Below are 17035 nucleotides of genomic sequence, written 5' to 3'. Positions count from 1 at the left end.
CTTGTAGAAGACTGGCGCGAAGCAGTAATGATGTACAATCGTAGTTCTATTCGCTGGTAGATTTGGAACTCTAAGAGAAAGAGGTTCACGAGCTAATAAGCTAGGCACATAGTACGTAGTAGTACGCACAAAATGGTGGTCGAAGTCGACGCTGCCAGCGCGAGCTGTGCTCGGAGCAATCGGTGCCAAGATCTGAGATTGCTCGAAACTCGGAACCACTGAGTACTGGCAACATCGCGGAACAATGGCCAACCTTGGCATTTCATGGGAACTTGTCCTGTCAGCTTTAGCAGTAGCCCAATAAGTCGATTAGTTTGATGAAGGAAAATTAGCTGTAGAGATGATCCCTCCACTCTCTAACATGCCCCTAACGCAGCAGCAACTTTTCTACCGACATGGCTAGTAAAACTCTCATACAACGATCTATCTCTCCCTTTCATCCAGTCAAATCGCAGCTTAATACTCCCAGAAGCACTCTCCTCTCTCATCCTATTGTCACCTTCCTCGACACACACAATCCGACAGACCAGTATCGGCTCTGCACTCGAATCCGGCTCGGTCTGCATAGTGATTCCATGCGCTTTCTTCCTGCGTGCTGCTCTCGACCAGGTATCGCGCGGGGCAGCTATTATGATTTCCAGTCCGGCACCGGCACACTGCTCTCCCGGAAGAGGAGATCGAACCGAGATGTCATGAAGGAGGGCGCAAATCGCTGTGACGACCGACGCCAAATGCACTAGGGACTTTGCTTGAGGGTATGACTGCCGCAACGTGTTGCGCGCAGGCATGAGGTTCTGCGCTTCAGTGCTTGATATCCGCGCTAAGCACTGTTTAGCACACAGCGCCAGTCAGACATCCGGGCACGACCAGGCACCGGCAGACGTAAGAAAGCACGCACGTCAGGAAGCCGGACGTCACCAAATGACCAGGCAATCGCCCAGCGCCGTGTCCTCCCCTGTACAAATTCAGTACATGCGTAATTGTCTACCTGGTGGAGTTTCACTATTCTATCAGTGTCGCATACCACCATACAAAAAGGGTGTTCGCACATGGTGTACGCGCAGGAGGGTCACTATTTCCGTCAGGGACGACAGCTTCCCCAACATGGACGTATACCATCTAATATCGTGAATTCGACATCAGGTCGAAGCTGATAGATGCTGCAACTGTTCGCTTAACGCACCTGCATTTTGTTCGGATCTCAACGCTCTCCTGCACCATTCGGCCGACGAAGGAAACCTCTCCGCCTGGGGCGATCATCTCGACGTCTGCTCCCGTGCACACCTGACCAAAAAGAGTAGAATGTTAGCGTCGACTACTACGGCATCAAGTGGTCGCGTAAGTTAAGCCTGAAGGTATAGATCCGAGCCTGACAGCTCTCCGTGCATCTGAGCGATGTGCGACAGTATCTCAACTGTTCAAAACGATTGTTCGCCATGCTCCACCAGAGTAATTCAATTACTCTTGATCTACAACGTGGATGAAGAGGCTGTGACTCACAGCCGCCGGCCCGAATTCCTTTGCCTCCGCGGAGCGTAATATCTCCTCGCGGTTACGATAAAATGGGGGATTGCACATCGTGAAATCAAAATGGACGCCACTGATGGATCATTAGTGTGAACGCCACTGGTCTGGCGAGATCATGAACGAACTTGGAAGTAGACGCGCCGTCTGAGTTTGATTCAAAGAGATGCAGAAGCATCGATCCTGAGGGTTTACTCTTGACAACAGTGATACGGTCGTCGAGGTTATTCCGCCGAACATTAAAACGAGCGCTCTCCAGTGATTTCTCATCGACATCTGGGTTGAACAGGCGGTTGCCAGACAAGAGTGAACTGGTGAATGACAAAGATGCCAGTCCACGATGTGTAACAACTGACCAGTTGCAACAAAAGTCCAGAGAGGGCGAGAACGGCAGCCCAGAAGAGGATAGATTGTAGAAGCTCCTGTTCCGCTATCAAGGCCTTAGTCACAGCCCCTTCAAAACATCGCGAAAAAGATATACATGTCAATTCCACTAATTTTTCTTTCAGAGTCCGTTGGTTCTGCGATAGCGGTCGCATCGACAACATCTTGAAGCCACAAAATATAGTTCAATCTTAGGCACGAAGTGTATAAACCATCAAGTCATCAGTAGTGCCGCATGCCCTGATATTGCTTGCATCACCTGTTTGGGACCTAGTCGTTCGGGTGAGGATTCCAAAAACACAAGTTTGCATTCCTGGGCTTACTGGCGGGCAGATACGGTCTTCAGGTATATTGATGGTGACCTGGAAGTCTCGGTAAAGAAGCGCTTCGGTCAACCGTCTGTTCTGCGTTTCAATTATCGAATACGGTGGGTAAATAAGCACGCGACAGCCCATTTGTGAAGAGTCAGACCTTTGTGCGCTCTCGTCCATGAAGTCGATGGTGACTCCGTGGTATGAATAAACGAGGCTACAGCACAATTGAGCATTTTCGAGAAGAAGTGTAGTTGGTTACGGACTAGGGCTTAAGGGGCGGATATGCATCCGCTAGCTGTTGAAAATCAGGCGGATTCTGGTATGGGTTTCGAGGATGCATTCGCACGATGGCTTGTAATGTGAGTTATACTTGGAACAAACTGGGTGGAGGTACGCGTATGTGTTCCATATGCAAGATTTCGAATCCGGAGAGCAGTGCGCAAAAAACAAACAGCGTATATCTACTTCAAGTGCACGCTGGGAGTGGTTCAGGAGGGCCCATCAAAGCGCCAGAGTCACTGGCAACTCGAGGGTTAGAAGGACCCCGGACACTATGTGTCCGCGTCCCAGCATTTCTGAATCATACCGAATCAAGTCCGATCGCACTGACTCGAGTCGACTAGAATTGATTCTTGTATTATTCACTCCCGCCTGTACACTGATCGCAAACTGCATATAGAGCAATGGTGGGAGTACTCACCGTTTCTGCAGCATCATTTCCGTTCGCCGCTGCTGCGGTTGCTGCTTACACCTCCAAAGCCGAGCTTGTATTCGACCAGGGCGCATCAATTCCGAGCCTTGATCTCAACGGGTCCAAAACCACTACCGAGGATGAGATCGTGAGGGTCCTTGCCAAGGAGGGCGGCCTGTCCGACGATAGTGCGAAGGTGAGCTGAATCATTGAGGGAGTGATTGACTGATCTGTTGATAATGAACGACTCGGCAGACCCAGGCGTATTTTGCATTAGCAAAGACTCTACCGACAGTCACTGCATTTCCCGAGATCGTCGCAGCTTTAGACTCTCTTGACGACCACCTTGCATTCCGGACATTTCTTGTTGGTCACGACATTTCCGGAGCAGATTGGATCGTTTGGGGCGCACTTAAAGGTTAGTCATATTCCCGTATCCGATGAGCGATGGGACATAACACCATACTCAGGAAGTGTGAAAATCGTTGGGCTTCTAAAGAACAATAAACATCCCCATCTCCTCCGGTGGTACTCACATCTTGAGTCTCTCGAGACTACACAGTTGGCTCTTGCAAGCCTCAGTGGTATGTCTCTGTTGACTGTTCGTTCACTTTGTTCGCTGAGGTGACATAGAGGCAAAATCCAGCAAGGCGCGCTCGAACAAAACTGCGGCATCATTCGCCCTTGGATTGCAAAATGCCGTCGACGGTCAAGTGGTCACCCGTTTCCCACCCGAGCCGAGTGGCTATTTGCACATTGGACATGCAAAAGCGGCCATGCTCAACCAGTATTTCGCCCGGATGTACCATGGAAAGCTCCTCATCCGCTTCGACGACACCAACCCAACAAAAGAGCGCGTAAGTGTCGGAGTGGAGCACATTAAATAAGCCCTGACTTTTCGTGCAACACAAATTAGACAGAGTTTGAGGAGACAATCCTCGAGGACCTGGCCCTCCTCGATGTCCACGGAGACAAGGTCTCGCATACGTCCGACTACTTCGACCAGCTCTACGAGTTCGCACTGAAGGTCATCAAGGAGGGCAAGGCCTACGCGGATGATACCGAGCAGGCACAAATGCGCGAGGAGCGCTTCAACGGGATTGCATCGAAGCACCGTGACGACAGCGTCGAGGACAATATGAAGCACTTCGCCGAGATGAAGGCGGGCACTGCAGAGGGTGTGCGCTGGTGCGTCCGCGCGAAGATGAGCGTTGACAATCCAAACAAGGCGCTGCGAGATCCTGTCATCTACCGCTGCAACCTGCTCCCGCACCACCGGACTGGGTACGTGCCGCCGATCGTGTCGCCTCTGTTCCGTCTTCATTTGCGCATGCAGTGATAAATGGAAGATATACCCAACGTACGACTTCGCATGTCCTATCGTTGACTCGCTCGAGGGTGTAACGCACGCACTGCGGACGAACGAGTACCGCGACAGGAATCCGCAATACTATTGGATGATCGAAGCTCTCGGCCTAAGAACGGTGCATATCTGGGACTTCAGGTAGGCAGTAGAAACAGCCTCGAATTCTCGAGCAGAGTGTTGATTTGCGCGCAGTCGTCTCAACTTCATCTACACGCTGCTCTCAAAACGCAAGTTACACTGGTTTGTAGACTCCGGACTTGTGCGAGGCTGGGACGACCCTAGGTTCCCCACCGTGCGAGGTGAGCTGTAGTGAGGCTATCAGCTGATACACAGTAGTTGACAGTACACAACTACAAAGGTATTCGCCGAAGAGGGATGACTGTTGAGGCGCTGCGACAATTTATGCTCGCACAGGGACCCTCGCAGGCAATCGTCTCGCTAGAATGGGATTCGCTCTGGACGCTGAACAAGAAAGTCATCGATCCCATCGCACCCCGCTTCTGGGCTATCACCAAAACGAAAATGTAGGCCATCTCCATTCATTGATAATCGAGACGGCACTAATGCGGTGAATCTCCAGAGTCAACGTCACTATCCACAATGGTCCCGCGGAAGCCGAGGTAAAGACACTGCCGAAACATAAGAAGAACACGGAAGTCGGAGAGAAGCAGACGGTGTTCTCGTCGAATATTTACGTGGAACAGGAGGACGCAGCGTCCTTCGACGATCATGAGGAGGTGAGCAACTCCGACATTATATCCTCGTGCCCCTTGTTTCTCCCGCGATGCTCGCACAGATCACCCTCATGGACTGGGGTAATGCCATTGTCCGCTCGAAGGTGACTAACGCCGATGGGACTATTACCGCCCTCGTGCTGGACCTGCACCTCGCTGGTGACTTCCGCAAAACGAAAAAGAAGATCACCTGGCTCTCGCAGCCGGCCGGTGCACACGCACTCACCGACGTCACGCTGCTCGACCACGACTATCTGATCACGAAGAAGAAACTCGAGGAGGCAGATGACGTGAAGGACTTTGTCACGCCTGTGTCCGAATACCGCGAGGACGCGCTCGCAGACGCAAATGTACTTGCTCTCGCAAAAGGTGACATCATACAATTCGAGCGCAAGGGGTACTACATCTACGACGGCGTGAACGACGGTCGTCGCGAGTTCATCCATATCCCGGACGGCCGCGCAGCGAGCCTTGCGAGTAAGGCGTCCTCGACGCCCGGCGCGGCAACACCGTCGGCGAAGGGGAAGGAGAAGGGCGCCGCGGTGGGGGGCTCAGCGGTGGGAGAAGAATTCGTAACGAGTGCATTGAGTGTGCCTGTGGACACGAAGATGTATTCGGTCACACCTGTGTACGGCAGCGGGGACGTCGTTGCTCCGGCAGAGACGAAGATGTACAAGGTGACGAATGTGTATGATTCGTAGGGCCCTTGGGGCTGGTAGAAAGCAAAATGTAGATGGTATGGTACCGAAGTCATATATCAATGTATTCAAGTCGGTATGGCTCTCATTGCAATTTGCAGCCGTAAAAAATCGCTGAGAAGTACGATGAGCAGGTATTCACCTATTGGTCTACGGATGATATCGCAAATTGCACATGGCAGCTCAGTGTGTGCAGGATGGAATTCAAATAAGTATATACGGCTAATAATACACAGTCATTGCAACTCTACAGAGTAAGTGCACGTACGATACTACCAAGTGACAATCTGTCCGACATCAGGCGCATCGATCATCGACTCAGCGCTGGCCGTACGCCTTGCTCTCGTACTTGCCTACGCCCACAATAATATTCGCGGGGTTCTGCGCCTGGCCCTTGAAGTAGTTCTCAAGGATCGAGCGCGTGCCCGCAGCGTATCGCGCCTGCGCATCCAGCGTCGTTCCGGAATAATGGGGGACCATGCCGTTACCCGCACCCAGAGAATTCTTCATCGTCCGCCAGACGTGGTCCTTCGGTGCAGGCTGTACGTTCCACACGTCGCCTCCGTACCCGGTGAGCTGGCCGCTCTTAAGAGCCGCTGCGACAGCGTCCTTGTCGCAAATCGCACCACGGGCTGTGTTTACGAGCCAAGCACCCTGAGATAAACGATTGAGCACATGTATGCAACTGACAAGATCGTTCTAGAGCATACCTTCTTGAAGTGCTTGAGGAGATCAGCGTTCACGAGACCCTTGGTTCCCTCATGCAAGGGGGCGTTGACGGTGACAACATCGCATTGCGAGACCATCTCCTTGAGGTCTTCGACACGACGAGCCCTGACCTTCTTCTCCGCCTCTGCACGCCTGTCATAAGTGTGTGCACGCATCCAACGTGACTATATGCGCACCTTGGGGGAGAGCTGCATAGTCATAGTATAGGTGCTCCTTAGTGTCGAATGGCATCAAGCGCTCCAGCACACGATAGCCAATACGACCGGCACCAATAGTGCCAACCACCTTGCCCTCAAGATCGAAAGCATTGCGGGCAATGTCCGAGACCATCCAGTCGCCACGCTCGATCATTTCATGGGCCGGGACAAAGTTGCGTACCAAGAGCAGAATGGTCATGACGACGTGTTCTGCTACAGACGTAACGTTTGAGCCTGTAACCTCAAGCACCTGGATCTTGCGGTCCACGGCGGCATTGAGATCGACATGGTCAGAGCCGACGCCGGCTGTAACGCAGACTTTGAGATTTTTCGCCTGGAGAAAACGATGAGGTCATAGCGGATTAATACCGGAAGAATACTGACGGTGTCAATGAGATCCTTGGTGAGGTATCCGGGGTGGAAGGGTGTCGTGATGACAACTTCCGCCTGCAAAGCACCGTCAACATTGACTACTTAAGCTTGGGCACAATCTCACATCCTTAATGTGCTGGCTCAGCACGCTGTTTGGGCCTTCCTTATCGTCAGAGACCTGGGCGCTCAGAATGAATAATGGCCCAGTGCAAAGAGTTGCAAAGCGCGTACGATGAACTCGTGTCCTTGGGACTCGAGCCAAGAGCGGAGACCGAGCTGGAGACAAGTGTGAGCGCGATGAGCGATACTGAAGAGCTATACACGCACCTCATTCTCAACTGTGCCCAGGAGACGGGGCTCTTGCTTCGCCGCCTCGCCGCCACGATAGAGGATAGCCAAGACCTTGGCCAGGTGTTAAACCACGTCTCAGTATAAGATCGGAAATGTATTCACCTTCATGCCGCGGTTCCATGACGCGGAGGGACTGGCGAGAGTGCGGCTTGCGGCGCGCGAAGCAGCAAGTTGACGAGAGGCGAGTCGGCTGAACATGGTGATGATGGGGAGGCAAGAAGTGTATGGTGAGTGAGAAAGATAGATGCGCTGGACGTTAGCATTATATAGCTGGTTGCACCCGAGAATAGCCCTTGGGAGCTCAATTTCGGCTCGTCTGGAGTCGACTTTGGGAGGAGGAGAGGGCGAGAATAGCTCACGTGCATCCCGAGATGATCCTGCCGGGACGCGGCCGAGGGGGCGTGACCGCGTTTGATCAGGCCATGACGCACCCGTGATGCGGAGGTGGCTGGTCCCGCAGTGGTCCCCCGCGTTCCCTTTCCTCTTTTGGAGTCTCCTCCCGACTCCCCACGAGCTAATCCGATGCGCTTCCGGCGAGCTCGGCGTCCAACTGCCCGGACCCGCAACTCGTCCCGATCCCTCCGTCTCCTCCCCATCCCGACGCTCGGGGATGGCCGCAAGAGTGAGCTGCCATCACCAAACGCCAGACGTTGCCTCAAGGATCAAGCAAAGTCTTAATTTCATCCCGTTATCACGACTCCGTCTTGTACTCGCCTCGTTTCTCGCACAAATCCCTTTGCATTCTCGCATTGATTCTCGCGCTCGACGCAATAGCTGCAGCGAGTCGTGAACCATGTTCAGGGAAACACTTTGCTGCTCTTTGTGAGGACCAAATGATTTTCTGCGTTTCACGAGCGATCAAGCTGGCCCGCCGGGTGGCATAGTCTGCTCTCCTTCCTGGTCGACAAATAGGTCGCTAAATAATATATTGTCGCATTGCCTAGTGCAGATGATCGAATCGTAGGTTTTGGTAAACTGAACTCCAGCTTAGGCAGTATTTCAGCTTATAGACCGATAAGAGTTCAACATTAAAGGCACTCACCGAACGTTAAAACGTTCATTTATCCTTTTCTTCTGCAGCAACGATTCTGCGTATCACAAGAGCCCCCAGCTTGTCCACGAGCCTTTCTCCAAGGATGTCCATCACCCACTGAATAATCGCGTGCGGCATGTACGGTGCGTATCGCCTTCGTCCACAGCCAATCTGGCTCACCAACGCTCGCCCAAAGCGCTCCGTGCTCGGCATCGAGAGCGTCTCGCGCACCCCGGTGCGATTCGTGCTCGAGCAGACAGAACCGACGACGAGGTATGCAAAGCGCACGCCCGTGTCCGCGCCCCAGACGCGCTCGTCCGTGTCCAGCCCGCGCGAGAGCGCACGCAGGAACGCCTTCGTCCCTGCGTAAACTGGAAGGCGAGGAGGCGAGTGGTCGCCGACATGCGAGCCGACGAATTGCACCATGACGGGACCCGTCTTTGCTGAGGAGCGTAGCTGGGGTAGGAGAGCGCGCGTGAGCAGCAGAGGGAACAGCGAATTCCACTGAACTAGGCCGAGGAGCTCGGACTCGTCGAATCCATCTAGCCTGTTTCAGGCAGAAGCAACGGTAAGCCCAGTGGAATGGGAGAATGCGTCAAATCATACTTTCTGTCGGTGATCTGAGCACCGCCAACATTATGGATAACAACCGTGATGTTGAGATTGCTGAGTGGCTCTATCATGTGTAGAAAGTCGTGGCCTGGTTGCGCTGCGTCCGCAATGAAATAGCGCACATCGCGAGAGCTACACGAGCGGATCTCCTCCGCGACCTTGCGCACTTTTTCTTCATTCCGACCGTGAATAATGACGTTGAAGCCTTTCCTTGACAGTTCTTGGGCAACGGCCTTGCCTATGCCATCTGATGCCCCCGTCACCAATGCGTAAGCAGGCGGACCGTGGTGATAGCGACGCACAGTGGAGGGGCGTATGAGGTACAGCCAAACGAAGCTTGCGAAGCGAACAATCTGAGGAGCCAGAGCGATAGCGCCGACTGCTGCGAGAGCGTGTGTAGCACAGACCATGGTGATTGTCAAGAATAAAGAGTCAATATGAAAGCCATCCTCCCGCTATTAAACCACAGCGACGTCGGCGCGCGGATTGGCACTCCGAAAAGCAGTAGTCAACGTCGCTCTGACAAGGCAGGCGCGTCCGACTCACCGCGAAAGCGTAAGTCGCGGTCACGTGTAATCGAATTACCTGCTCACTCCAAGCCTGTCGAGTCAGACTCAGAACGTGTCTCTCACCTCTCATACATGCAAGCTCGCCTTGGGGCAAGGCAGAAGATCAGGCGGTCGGTCTTGGATGGGATGCGCGGTGTCCCAAGTTTCTTGCCCGTCCCAAGGTCCGCTGTGGAAGATAACCTTGGACGTAAACAGGAACGGGTCCGGACGTGCACCTGAAGCTCCGGAAGCCGGGTTTTTGGCGGCGTGCGTTCTATCAACACGCAAGTCTTTCATTTTCTGAGAATACGGTATGGGAAAGGAGCCGCTAAAGTATCTCGCCGCAGACGAAGCACTCCACTGTTGCCTTTATCGATAGCCTTCCGGCTGGACGGGAGGGCCTTCTGGAAATAATAAACCAGGCTTGGGCTTTGTTCAATACATTGTGGCCCGTGTCCATACTTCCGGGACTTATCACTGTATTTTTCACCTTTGACAGGATCCAAAGAGGGTGTATTCCGTCATACTACTAGAGGACAACCTGCCTATTTTTACGCCGTGTAATTGCTCGGAATCTAGGGAAGTGGTGTCGGTGCGTGGAAAGACAAACGTCATACAATCAATACATAGGCCGTTTTTGGTGCTATTGGGGTGAGAAGCGGGCACAATGCAGTACGATATCCGCCGATGACACGACCGGTACAAAAGCATCGAAATGGCTCCAGCCGCGTAACGAGCAGTGCGCATCCTAGGAAGTGCGAAATGTTACTCGCCGCGAGTAAATGGATAGAAGCCGGCTGTTGTACCAGCCCAGCACACCCGCAGATACCTATTCCGCCTCATCTTGCATCTGCATCAAGAGATCTGCGGCCGGGGAACTTCGAGAAGGTAATCTTACGCTGACTTGGATCGCTTACGGCGACAGGAACGGGGACACGGGAGAAGATCCAAGACACAAGAGCCGCGGTGCATATGTGCTGTCCAGTGCGACAGACTCGAAAACCGTGCAATCCATGGCGGGCTCGAAGCACCCGGAGTTCAAACGCTGTGCTTCGCGAACGCCACGGCATTCTCAGCAAGAACACCCCATGGGAATAGATTCGAACAATCAATGAGGCTGAGGTAGTTGGGCGAGACAATGTAGCTCACTAATATCGCCAGTTGTGCTGTGGTAAGGAGAACTATTGATAGCGCATGAAGCGCGTTGACTGGACCAAAGCCAAAGACACCCACCTTTATACAATTTGCCGCGATGTTGAAGGCTCTACGGCACGGCAGATTTCCTCACCTGGTAGACTTGTCAAAGTACGACCCAATGATGGTGAAAGTGGGGCCAATAAGCTGTATTGTGACTGATTACATATCGTGTCGCCGGATCGGGGAGGAGGGCGAGTGATCGGGGAAGCGGAGGCGGTTGTGTGGAAAGGACATGTAGAGTTAAATAAACGACTGAATACCCGAAGCGTGGCGACCGTGCTGCAGCCTGAGGGCTTCTGGGTCGCCAGGCCGGGGCTGCCCTTCCGGATTGGGGCCAAGTGACTCGTCCAGAGAATGGCCCCAGCCAATCCGTCCACAAGTGGCATATCGACAGCAGTCCCCGTCGTGTGCAAGGGTCGTGGCCGTCCCCGTTGGTCGATTTATTCTCCCTTGCACAGAGTCCCGCGACGCATTGCACGCCTCGTGCCACTCCCCGGACTTTGCCCTTCCGGCGTCTCCGCCTCCCCTTACGTAAGCGCCTTCGTTTCTTCGCCGTCAGATCATCTACTAAAACCCCTCGGCCTCGCGTCTCCTCTCAACGGCCTCAACACTCTCCTCACTGCCTTTGCACCCCCTTGATAATCCAATGGCGTCGGGTCGCGGCTGCTTCAATTGTGGAGGCTGTAAGTAACACCCATCTCACTGTCCCTCACATGCTCATGTAGTGCTAGTCGGCCACCAGGCCGCCAACTGTCCCAAGGCAGGGACTCCGACCTGGTAAGTTGCCCTACTATCCATTGTTCACTCATTCTTATCTCCCCAATAGTTATAATTGTGGTCTAGAGGGCCACGTCTCGAAAGAGTGCACCTCCGAAACAAAAGCCAAGGCGTGCTACCGTTGCGGCCAAGAGGGCCACATAGTAAGCTTCTCTCTCTTAAACTTTCAGACATTGTCACTGATTAATCATAGTCTCGAGACTGTCCCGACGCAGCCAACGCACCTCCGGGCGCCATCGGTGGTGCCTCCACTACGGAGTGTTACCGATGCGGGAAGACGGGGCATATTGCCCGCACTTGCCCCGACGCTGCGAGTGGCGGCGGCTACGGCGGCGGCGGCGGCGGAAACTTCGGTTCCAAAACCTGGTAGGTTCTTTTCGCAGTATCTCAGTGTCATAATCTCACTTGTGTGCAGCTACACTTGCGGGGGTGTAGGACACTTGTCCCGCGACTGCGTACAGGGTTCCAAATGCTACAATTGCTCTGGTGTAGGCCACATTTCGCGCGACTGCCCCCAGCCGCAGCGTCGTGCGTGCTACACATGCGGGTCGGAGGGGTGAGTGATTGATTTCTGTTGGTTTTTCGCTGCTTATTTTCGTGCAGCCACATCAGCCGCGACTGTCCCGGGGTGGCCACAGAGGCGGCCTAAGTGCTTGAATGAAATTGTCTATATACGTGTTACATGATGTATTGTCCAACGAGTAGTATCTTTGTACACGAGGCTAGACAGTACGAGGCTCATCCTTGTGCGATCTCGGTTGGCTCGAGATCGCGGGCAGCGCCAAAAAATAAGTAATTCGGAAAATGTTATCGTTTACGGACAAACCCGTGCCGCTCCGCGCCGTCTCATATCACCGACAACTGTCTGCTCCCTTTTCGCGTCGTCTGCTGCAGGTTCATCCTCATTCATCCCATTCCACTGTCTCGTCCGCTCTCCGCCTTTCCTCATGCAAGCACTGCGCCTGGCGCGTCCTAGAGTTCCCCTTCGCCCCTTCGTGCGCTCCATCGCGGCGACGGCAAGCGCACCTCACGCTGCGGCCTCGCCCGCGTCGTCCTCGTCATCATCTGTGCTTCCGCTGTCCAACGTCGAGGCGCAATGGGAGCGCCTCTCTGCCGACGAGCAGCTCGCCGTGCATCAGCAGCTCGAGGAGATCCAGAAGAAGGACTGGAAGACACTCTCCATCGACGAAAAGAAGGCCGGTATGTTCATGCACGCTCGCCCGCTATCTCCGCATGGCAGCCGTCGTTCTCCTCTGCACGTAGAGCATTGCTGATGGACTGTTGTCGTATCGTATGGGGTATCTCTAGCGTACTATGTCGCGTTCGGGCCTCATGGACCTCGTGCTCCTGTTAACCCACCGGGCTCGACGATGAAGGTAATCCTCGGCACCTCCGCCGGCATTATCGCTGCCTTGGCTTTGTTCTTGTCTGTAAGGACACTCGGTACGTAGTCGTATATGTTCCAATTTCGCGTTGTGTGAATAATTTCGTCGAATTCGTCTTTTAGCCGCGCCCCCGCCTAAGACCATCAGCAAGGAATGGGAGGAGGCCGCGAACCAGCGTGCTTTGGAGCAGAAAATGAACCCCATCTCTGGTTAGCATCTTTTCTCAGTCGTCTGGTGTATAGCTTTAAATATGTTTGTTCCTGCAGGTATCACGTCGGAAGGGTATTCTGGCAAGGGATTCGTTACACACAAATAGGCGTGTTTCGCCTCGGCATCCTTGCGATATGCGCGATTCAGGTCATGCCCGTGCTTGTGCTGGCGTTCGGGATGGTGGTTTTTCCATATGCGTCGTCCATTAGAATTCTAGCATTACAGAATGTTTTGAGCAACAATAATGGTAGTTTCTACTCTACTGCCTCAACCAACTTGAGTCGCAGTAGTCCCAGTCTCGCCGTACATGTTTTTTTTTTCGAATTATCGCTCAGCCCACAGGTCTGGATGCAGTACATGGGTCAACGTCGTAACACTTGTATCGCGGACCCGGGTAAGCAGTACCAGTTGCTAACGCCAGCGCGTCACTGGGCCATATCGGAGAGGACAATAGTAAATTATCGCTACGAGCAAACGTCTACAGCCCTTTGCTTGCCAGATCCTTACCAGGGTCCGTTTCCTTCTTATCCGTTTTCTCCTTTGCATCCTTCTTGTCATCCTTGTCATCTTTCTTCTCCTTCTTATCCTTGTCTTCTATACCCTTACTCTCTTCCGCTTCAGCCCGGCCAATTGAAGCTTTGTTGTCTACAAGCGCATGGAGCGCAATGACGGCTCGTAGGAGACTGCTCAGATAGACGACTAGCAATTGGTCATTTGTACTTGATGCGAAGCTCTGAGTGGTTTCGGAGTCGTTGAGATTTGGAAGGAGATTGAGAGCATCTTGCAAGTGGTATACAATTTGGTGGTTTACTGGCATCTTGCCGGCAGCAACGTCGGAGAGGTACTTTTGGATGTCGGCTAGCCGTGACTGCAGTCCACGGAGCGAGGCAAGCTGCTCGGAGACTCTGGTCGCAAGTGTAGTTGTGGTGGAATCTTTGATGTCGCGCAGAAGATGTTCCACCCCGATCTCTTCTGCTTCTTCCGCCTCTATTGCTGAAGGCACGTGCAGGAACGTTTTTCGTGTCTCTGTGCCGTCCTGAATTGACTATGAATAAGTAGTACTAATACATAACAAAGCGAGGACGTACATCCTTGATTTCCTCCACTGCAAAGTACGCGTCTGTTGGAATGCCGACCGTCTGTGGTCGCACGTCTACAATGACCATGACGGGTCGCGCAATGAATCGCTTCAGTAAATCATTAATCTCCTGGTCTGATGCGCGAAGTTTGGGGCCAGTGTGATACCACCCGATCATCCGCTCTCGTGCTGGATTATACAACGGTAGTGTCAACACACGGCTGCCCAGATCTAATGATAACTCACGGACCATTGACCTTCTTGAACATCTCCCACATGCCCTCAATGTAGTTGTGATCCAAGAACCATGTCTTACTATCCTTCTCGTCCTCCTCAAATGGGATGCCGAAGGAGTTGGCGACGTTGACGGTTTTGCCGTTGTCTTGGCCTAGCAAAATGCCGATAACGCGCTTGCTCGAACTCCGGGATACGCTTCGCGCATGGTGATCGGTTACGGAGAGGAGGACAAGAGGGTGAACAACTAATGCTCATTCTGTAACCAATCGAAGCCTGAAAGTACTGTGCCAGACGCACCAACGGTAGTTCCAGACAACGCCGCTAGCTTGTGGCGCATTCAATTCAATTTAAAGCATGCAAAAATTGCAGATTAAACCGACCTGTTCTGATGTTGTGGCAACCATTATGAAGTCAAAGGCACAAAGCGCGAACTGTGAGTGCGTATGCCAGTCGTTAGCGCCTAGACGCGTACGCGTGTGTTTATGCTTGTTGTCCAAAGCCTTCTTCCACTTGCCTTTTTAGACACTGCCACTCGGAGATGTGCAGCGCTAGCGAAAATTTATGTGTTGTGATAAAGCGCCTGGAAAATATTGACGCAAATATGTAGTCCGTTGACTCTGTAACCAAGATCTCATGTAATTAATCCAGAGCTAGGAAATAGTGCTTCCATACTAGATCAGTCTCGGAGTTGCTAATTATCTGCATTGTTGGTCAGCGATGAACACTTCTGAAATTCCTACAAAAGACATGAATGAGCGACTCTCTTAAGATTCATCCATGTCATAGCTTTCGCGAGCATCCAGTAAGTAATACTTAATCAGAACAAAAAGCGATTGATCTCGGAGTCGATCTAAAATATATTTGCGGTTGTTTGCCAGTATGCGTCCCGTCTCATTTTGGCAACTGACCGATCGCACAAACTTTCGCGTCAAATTTCTGCAGGCCCACCGCTCATCGGCACTCCGAGAGACACAGGCTTTTGAACGGGAGACTACAATGGCATTTGGTACGCTTTGATAGTTCTGTACGCCCAAGTCAAACTTGCTGAACATATTTCCACTCCGTTTGACCAGGAGCTTCAGGCGGTCGCGGCGGATTTGCTGGGCGAGGCGGGGGACGCGGTGGGGCTCGTGGTGCCCCAAGAGGAGGTAGGGGGGGTGGCAGAGGTAAGTGCGGTTCTATAAGAAAGATATGTGATTGTTAAAGGTGGAATTTGCTTAGGTGGTGCAATGAGAGGCGGAGGAATTGCCAAGCGCGGTGGAGATAGAGGACGAGGAGGTGGACGAGGGGCTCGAGGTGGTGGTCGCGGAGGCAGAGGCGGCGCAAGGGGGGGTGCTAACGTCGTGCTGGAGCCCCACAGACATCCTGGGATCTTCATCGCGAAAGGCAAGGACAGTATGCTGGTGACGAAGAACCTCGTTCCTGGAGAGGCAGTTTATGGCGAGAAGCGGATATCAATTGATGGTGGTGTCGAAGGGACGAAGGTCGAATATCGCGTTTGGAATCCGTTCCGCAGTAAGCTGGCAGCTGGTGTCCTGAATGGACTGGACCAGTTCTACATTGGTCCCGGCAAGAAAGTCTTGTATTTGGGCGCCGCCAGCGGAACCAGTGTCAGCCATGTAGCGGACATTGTTGGACCGGTAAGTGTATGTTCTTGCATGCAGATGCAGAGTGTTGACTTCTTTGTCAGGAGGGCATTGTCTATGCAGTAGAATTCTCTCCTCGATCAGGTCGTGACCTTATCAACATGGCGAAAAAGCGAACGAATGTCATTCGTGCGTCCCGTCCTTCGCATGGATGTATCAATAAACTGACACAATATGTACAGCTATTGTCGAAGATGCTCGCATGCCTCAGAAATATCGGATGCTTCTATCGTCGGTCGACGTCGTTTTTGCCGATGTTGCCCAACCTGACCAAGCACGGATTATCGCCCTCAATGCCGAATACTTTTTGAAAAATGGGGGCCATGTCGTCATTTCCATCAAAGCAAGCTGTATCGACTCTACTGCGCCTCCTAGTGTTGTCTTTGCCCGGGAAGTACAATTCCTCAAAGAAAACAAGTTAAAACCGCTAGAACAGGTCACACTGGAACCTTATGAACGTGATCATGCAATGGTGTCAGGTGGGGTCCCTTCTCTTCAATTTTCTGCGTCTTTCTAATGTTTTGTATCCAGCTGTATACCAGCGACACAAGTGATATTTCCCTGCGCTCTCTCTGATTATTGTAGGCCTATTGCTTCGTTTAGCGATTCTGTTTCGAGTAAGAGCTCGTGTCTGGCGGATGTCGCTGTATTTGCTGTATATCACGAAAAGTACTTCGCGTTCTTGGCATGCATTGTATAGACTCCTCGTAATAATCCCGTCCCGGCGCTCCAGTGTGAGATTGTGAGGCAGTGAAGGATCATTCGAACAGACGTGTCGCTGCGTACTTAGTTGACGTCAAGCGCTCATTGCGCAGCCGACAGCGAGACCAACAGTTCCTCAGATGCTTGTAGCTTTGTTCTTCATTCTTCCTGCAACTTTGGTGTAATTCGCTGGCCTCGGGCATCACACACTATCCTTCGGCTTTCGGAGCTCCCATCTGGGCTCAGCGGC

At 52.7% G+C, this 17035-nt stretch overlaps 8 protein-coding genes across 8 annotated transcripts; 4 read left to right on the top strand and 4 right to left on the bottom strand.

Annotated features, from left to right (window-relative positions):
- Nucleotides 1–356: 356 nt before the first annotated feature.
- FIBRA_02535 (uncharacterized protein) lies at nucleotides 357–2562 on the bottom strand (the record flags this gene model as incomplete). The annotated part of the gene is made up of 10 exons (XM_012324394.1): nucleotides 357–827; nucleotides 899–988; nucleotides 1050–1119; nucleotides 1184–1284; nucleotides 1501–1600; nucleotides 1653–1946; nucleotides 2006–2098; nucleotides 2168–2178; nucleotides 2232–2436; nucleotides 2486–2562. 10 exons carry the CDS (start codon nucleotides 2560–2562, stop codon nucleotides 357–359), a joined length of 1512 nt encoding a protein of 503 aa, XP_012179784.1.
- Nucleotides 2563–2905: 343 nt separating this feature from the next.
- Nucleotides 2906–5714, top strand: FIBRA_02534 (uncharacterized protein; the record flags this gene model as incomplete). The annotated part of the gene is made up of 10 exons (XM_012324393.1): nucleotides 2906–3109; nucleotides 3169–3331; nucleotides 3384–3497; nucleotides 3547–3770; nucleotides 3830–4197; nucleotides 4250–4417; nucleotides 4472–4578; nucleotides 4623–4803; nucleotides 4860–5016; nucleotides 5076–5714. 10 exons carry the CDS (start codon nucleotides 2906–2908, stop codon nucleotides 5712–5714), a joined length of 2325 nt encoding a protein of 774 aa, XP_012179783.1.
- A 315-nt stretch (nucleotides 5715–6029) lies between these two features.
- On the bottom strand, nucleotides 6030–7558 carry FIBRA_02533 (uncharacterized protein; the record flags this gene model as incomplete). Its single annotated transcript, XM_012324392.1, has 8 exons — nucleotides 6030–6365; nucleotides 6422–6564; nucleotides 6617–6971; nucleotides 7022–7084; nucleotides 7134–7187; nucleotides 7241–7285; nucleotides 7337–7411; nucleotides 7463–7558. 8 exons carry the CDS (start codon nucleotides 7556–7558, stop codon nucleotides 6030–6032), a joined length of 1167 nt encoding a protein of 388 aa, XP_012179782.1.
- An 859-nt stretch (nucleotides 7559–8417) lies between these two features.
- FIBRA_02532 (uncharacterized protein) lies at nucleotides 8418–9415 on the bottom strand (the record flags this gene model as incomplete). The annotated part of the gene is made up of 2 exons (XM_012324391.1): nucleotides 8418–8940; nucleotides 9000–9415. 2 exons carry the CDS (start codon nucleotides 9413–9415, stop codon nucleotides 8418–8420), a joined length of 939 nt encoding a protein of 312 aa, XP_012179781.1.
- A 1981-nt stretch (nucleotides 9416–11396) lies between these two features.
- FIBRA_02531 (uncharacterized protein) lies at nucleotides 11397–12176 on the top strand (the record flags this gene model as incomplete). The annotated part of the gene is made up of 6 exons (XM_012324390.1): nucleotides 11397–11433; nucleotides 11482–11527; nucleotides 11577–11670; nucleotides 11721–11893; nucleotides 11943–12083; nucleotides 12131–12176. The coding sequence occupies 6 exons, from the start codon at nucleotides 11397–11399 to the stop codon at nucleotides 12174–12176; spliced, it is 537 nt and encodes a 178-aa protein (XP_012179780.1).
- A 298-nt stretch (nucleotides 12177–12474) lies between these two features.
- Nucleotides 12475–13228, top strand: FIBRA_02530 (uncharacterized protein; the record flags this gene model as incomplete). The annotated part of the gene is made up of 4 exons (XM_012324389.1): nucleotides 12475–12727; nucleotides 12836–12970; nucleotides 13035–13121; nucleotides 13179–13228. The coding sequence occupies 4 exons, from the start codon at nucleotides 12475–12477 to the stop codon at nucleotides 13226–13228; spliced, it is 525 nt and encodes a 174-aa protein (XP_012179779.1).
- Nucleotides 13229–13600: 372 nt separating this feature from the next.
- Nucleotides 13601–14841, bottom strand: FIBRA_02529 (uncharacterized protein; the record flags this gene model as incomplete). The annotated part of the gene is made up of 5 exons (XM_012324388.1): nucleotides 13601–14158; nucleotides 14211–14389; nucleotides 14451–14681; nucleotides 14735–14762; nucleotides 14818–14841. 5 exons carry the CDS (start codon nucleotides 14839–14841, stop codon nucleotides 13601–13603), a joined length of 1020 nt encoding a protein of 339 aa, XP_012179778.1.
- Nucleotides 14842–15433: 592 nt separating this feature from the next.
- Nucleotides 15434–16600, top strand: FIBRA_02528 (uncharacterized protein; the record flags this gene model as incomplete). Its single annotated transcript, XM_012324387.1, has 5 exons — nucleotides 15434–15443; nucleotides 15511–15603; nucleotides 15659–16077; nucleotides 16128–16212; nucleotides 16266–16600. 5 exons carry the CDS (start codon nucleotides 15434–15436, stop codon nucleotides 16598–16600), a joined length of 942 nt encoding a protein of 313 aa, XP_012179777.1.
- Between the last annotated feature and the right edge of the window lie 435 nt (nucleotides 16601–17035).

This window comes from Fibroporia radiculosa, assembly GCF_000313525.1.
Source record: "Fibroporia radiculosa TFFH 294 genomic supercontigs, scaffold1320, whole genome shotgun sequence".
Classification (NCBI taxonomy): Eukaryota; Fungi; Basidiomycota; class Agaricomycetes; order Polyporales; family Fibroporiaceae; genus Fibroporia; species Fibroporia radiculosa.
The sequence above is the reverse complement of the archived record's forward strand: the minus strand, read 5'-3'. Positions and strand labels throughout refer to the sequence as shown.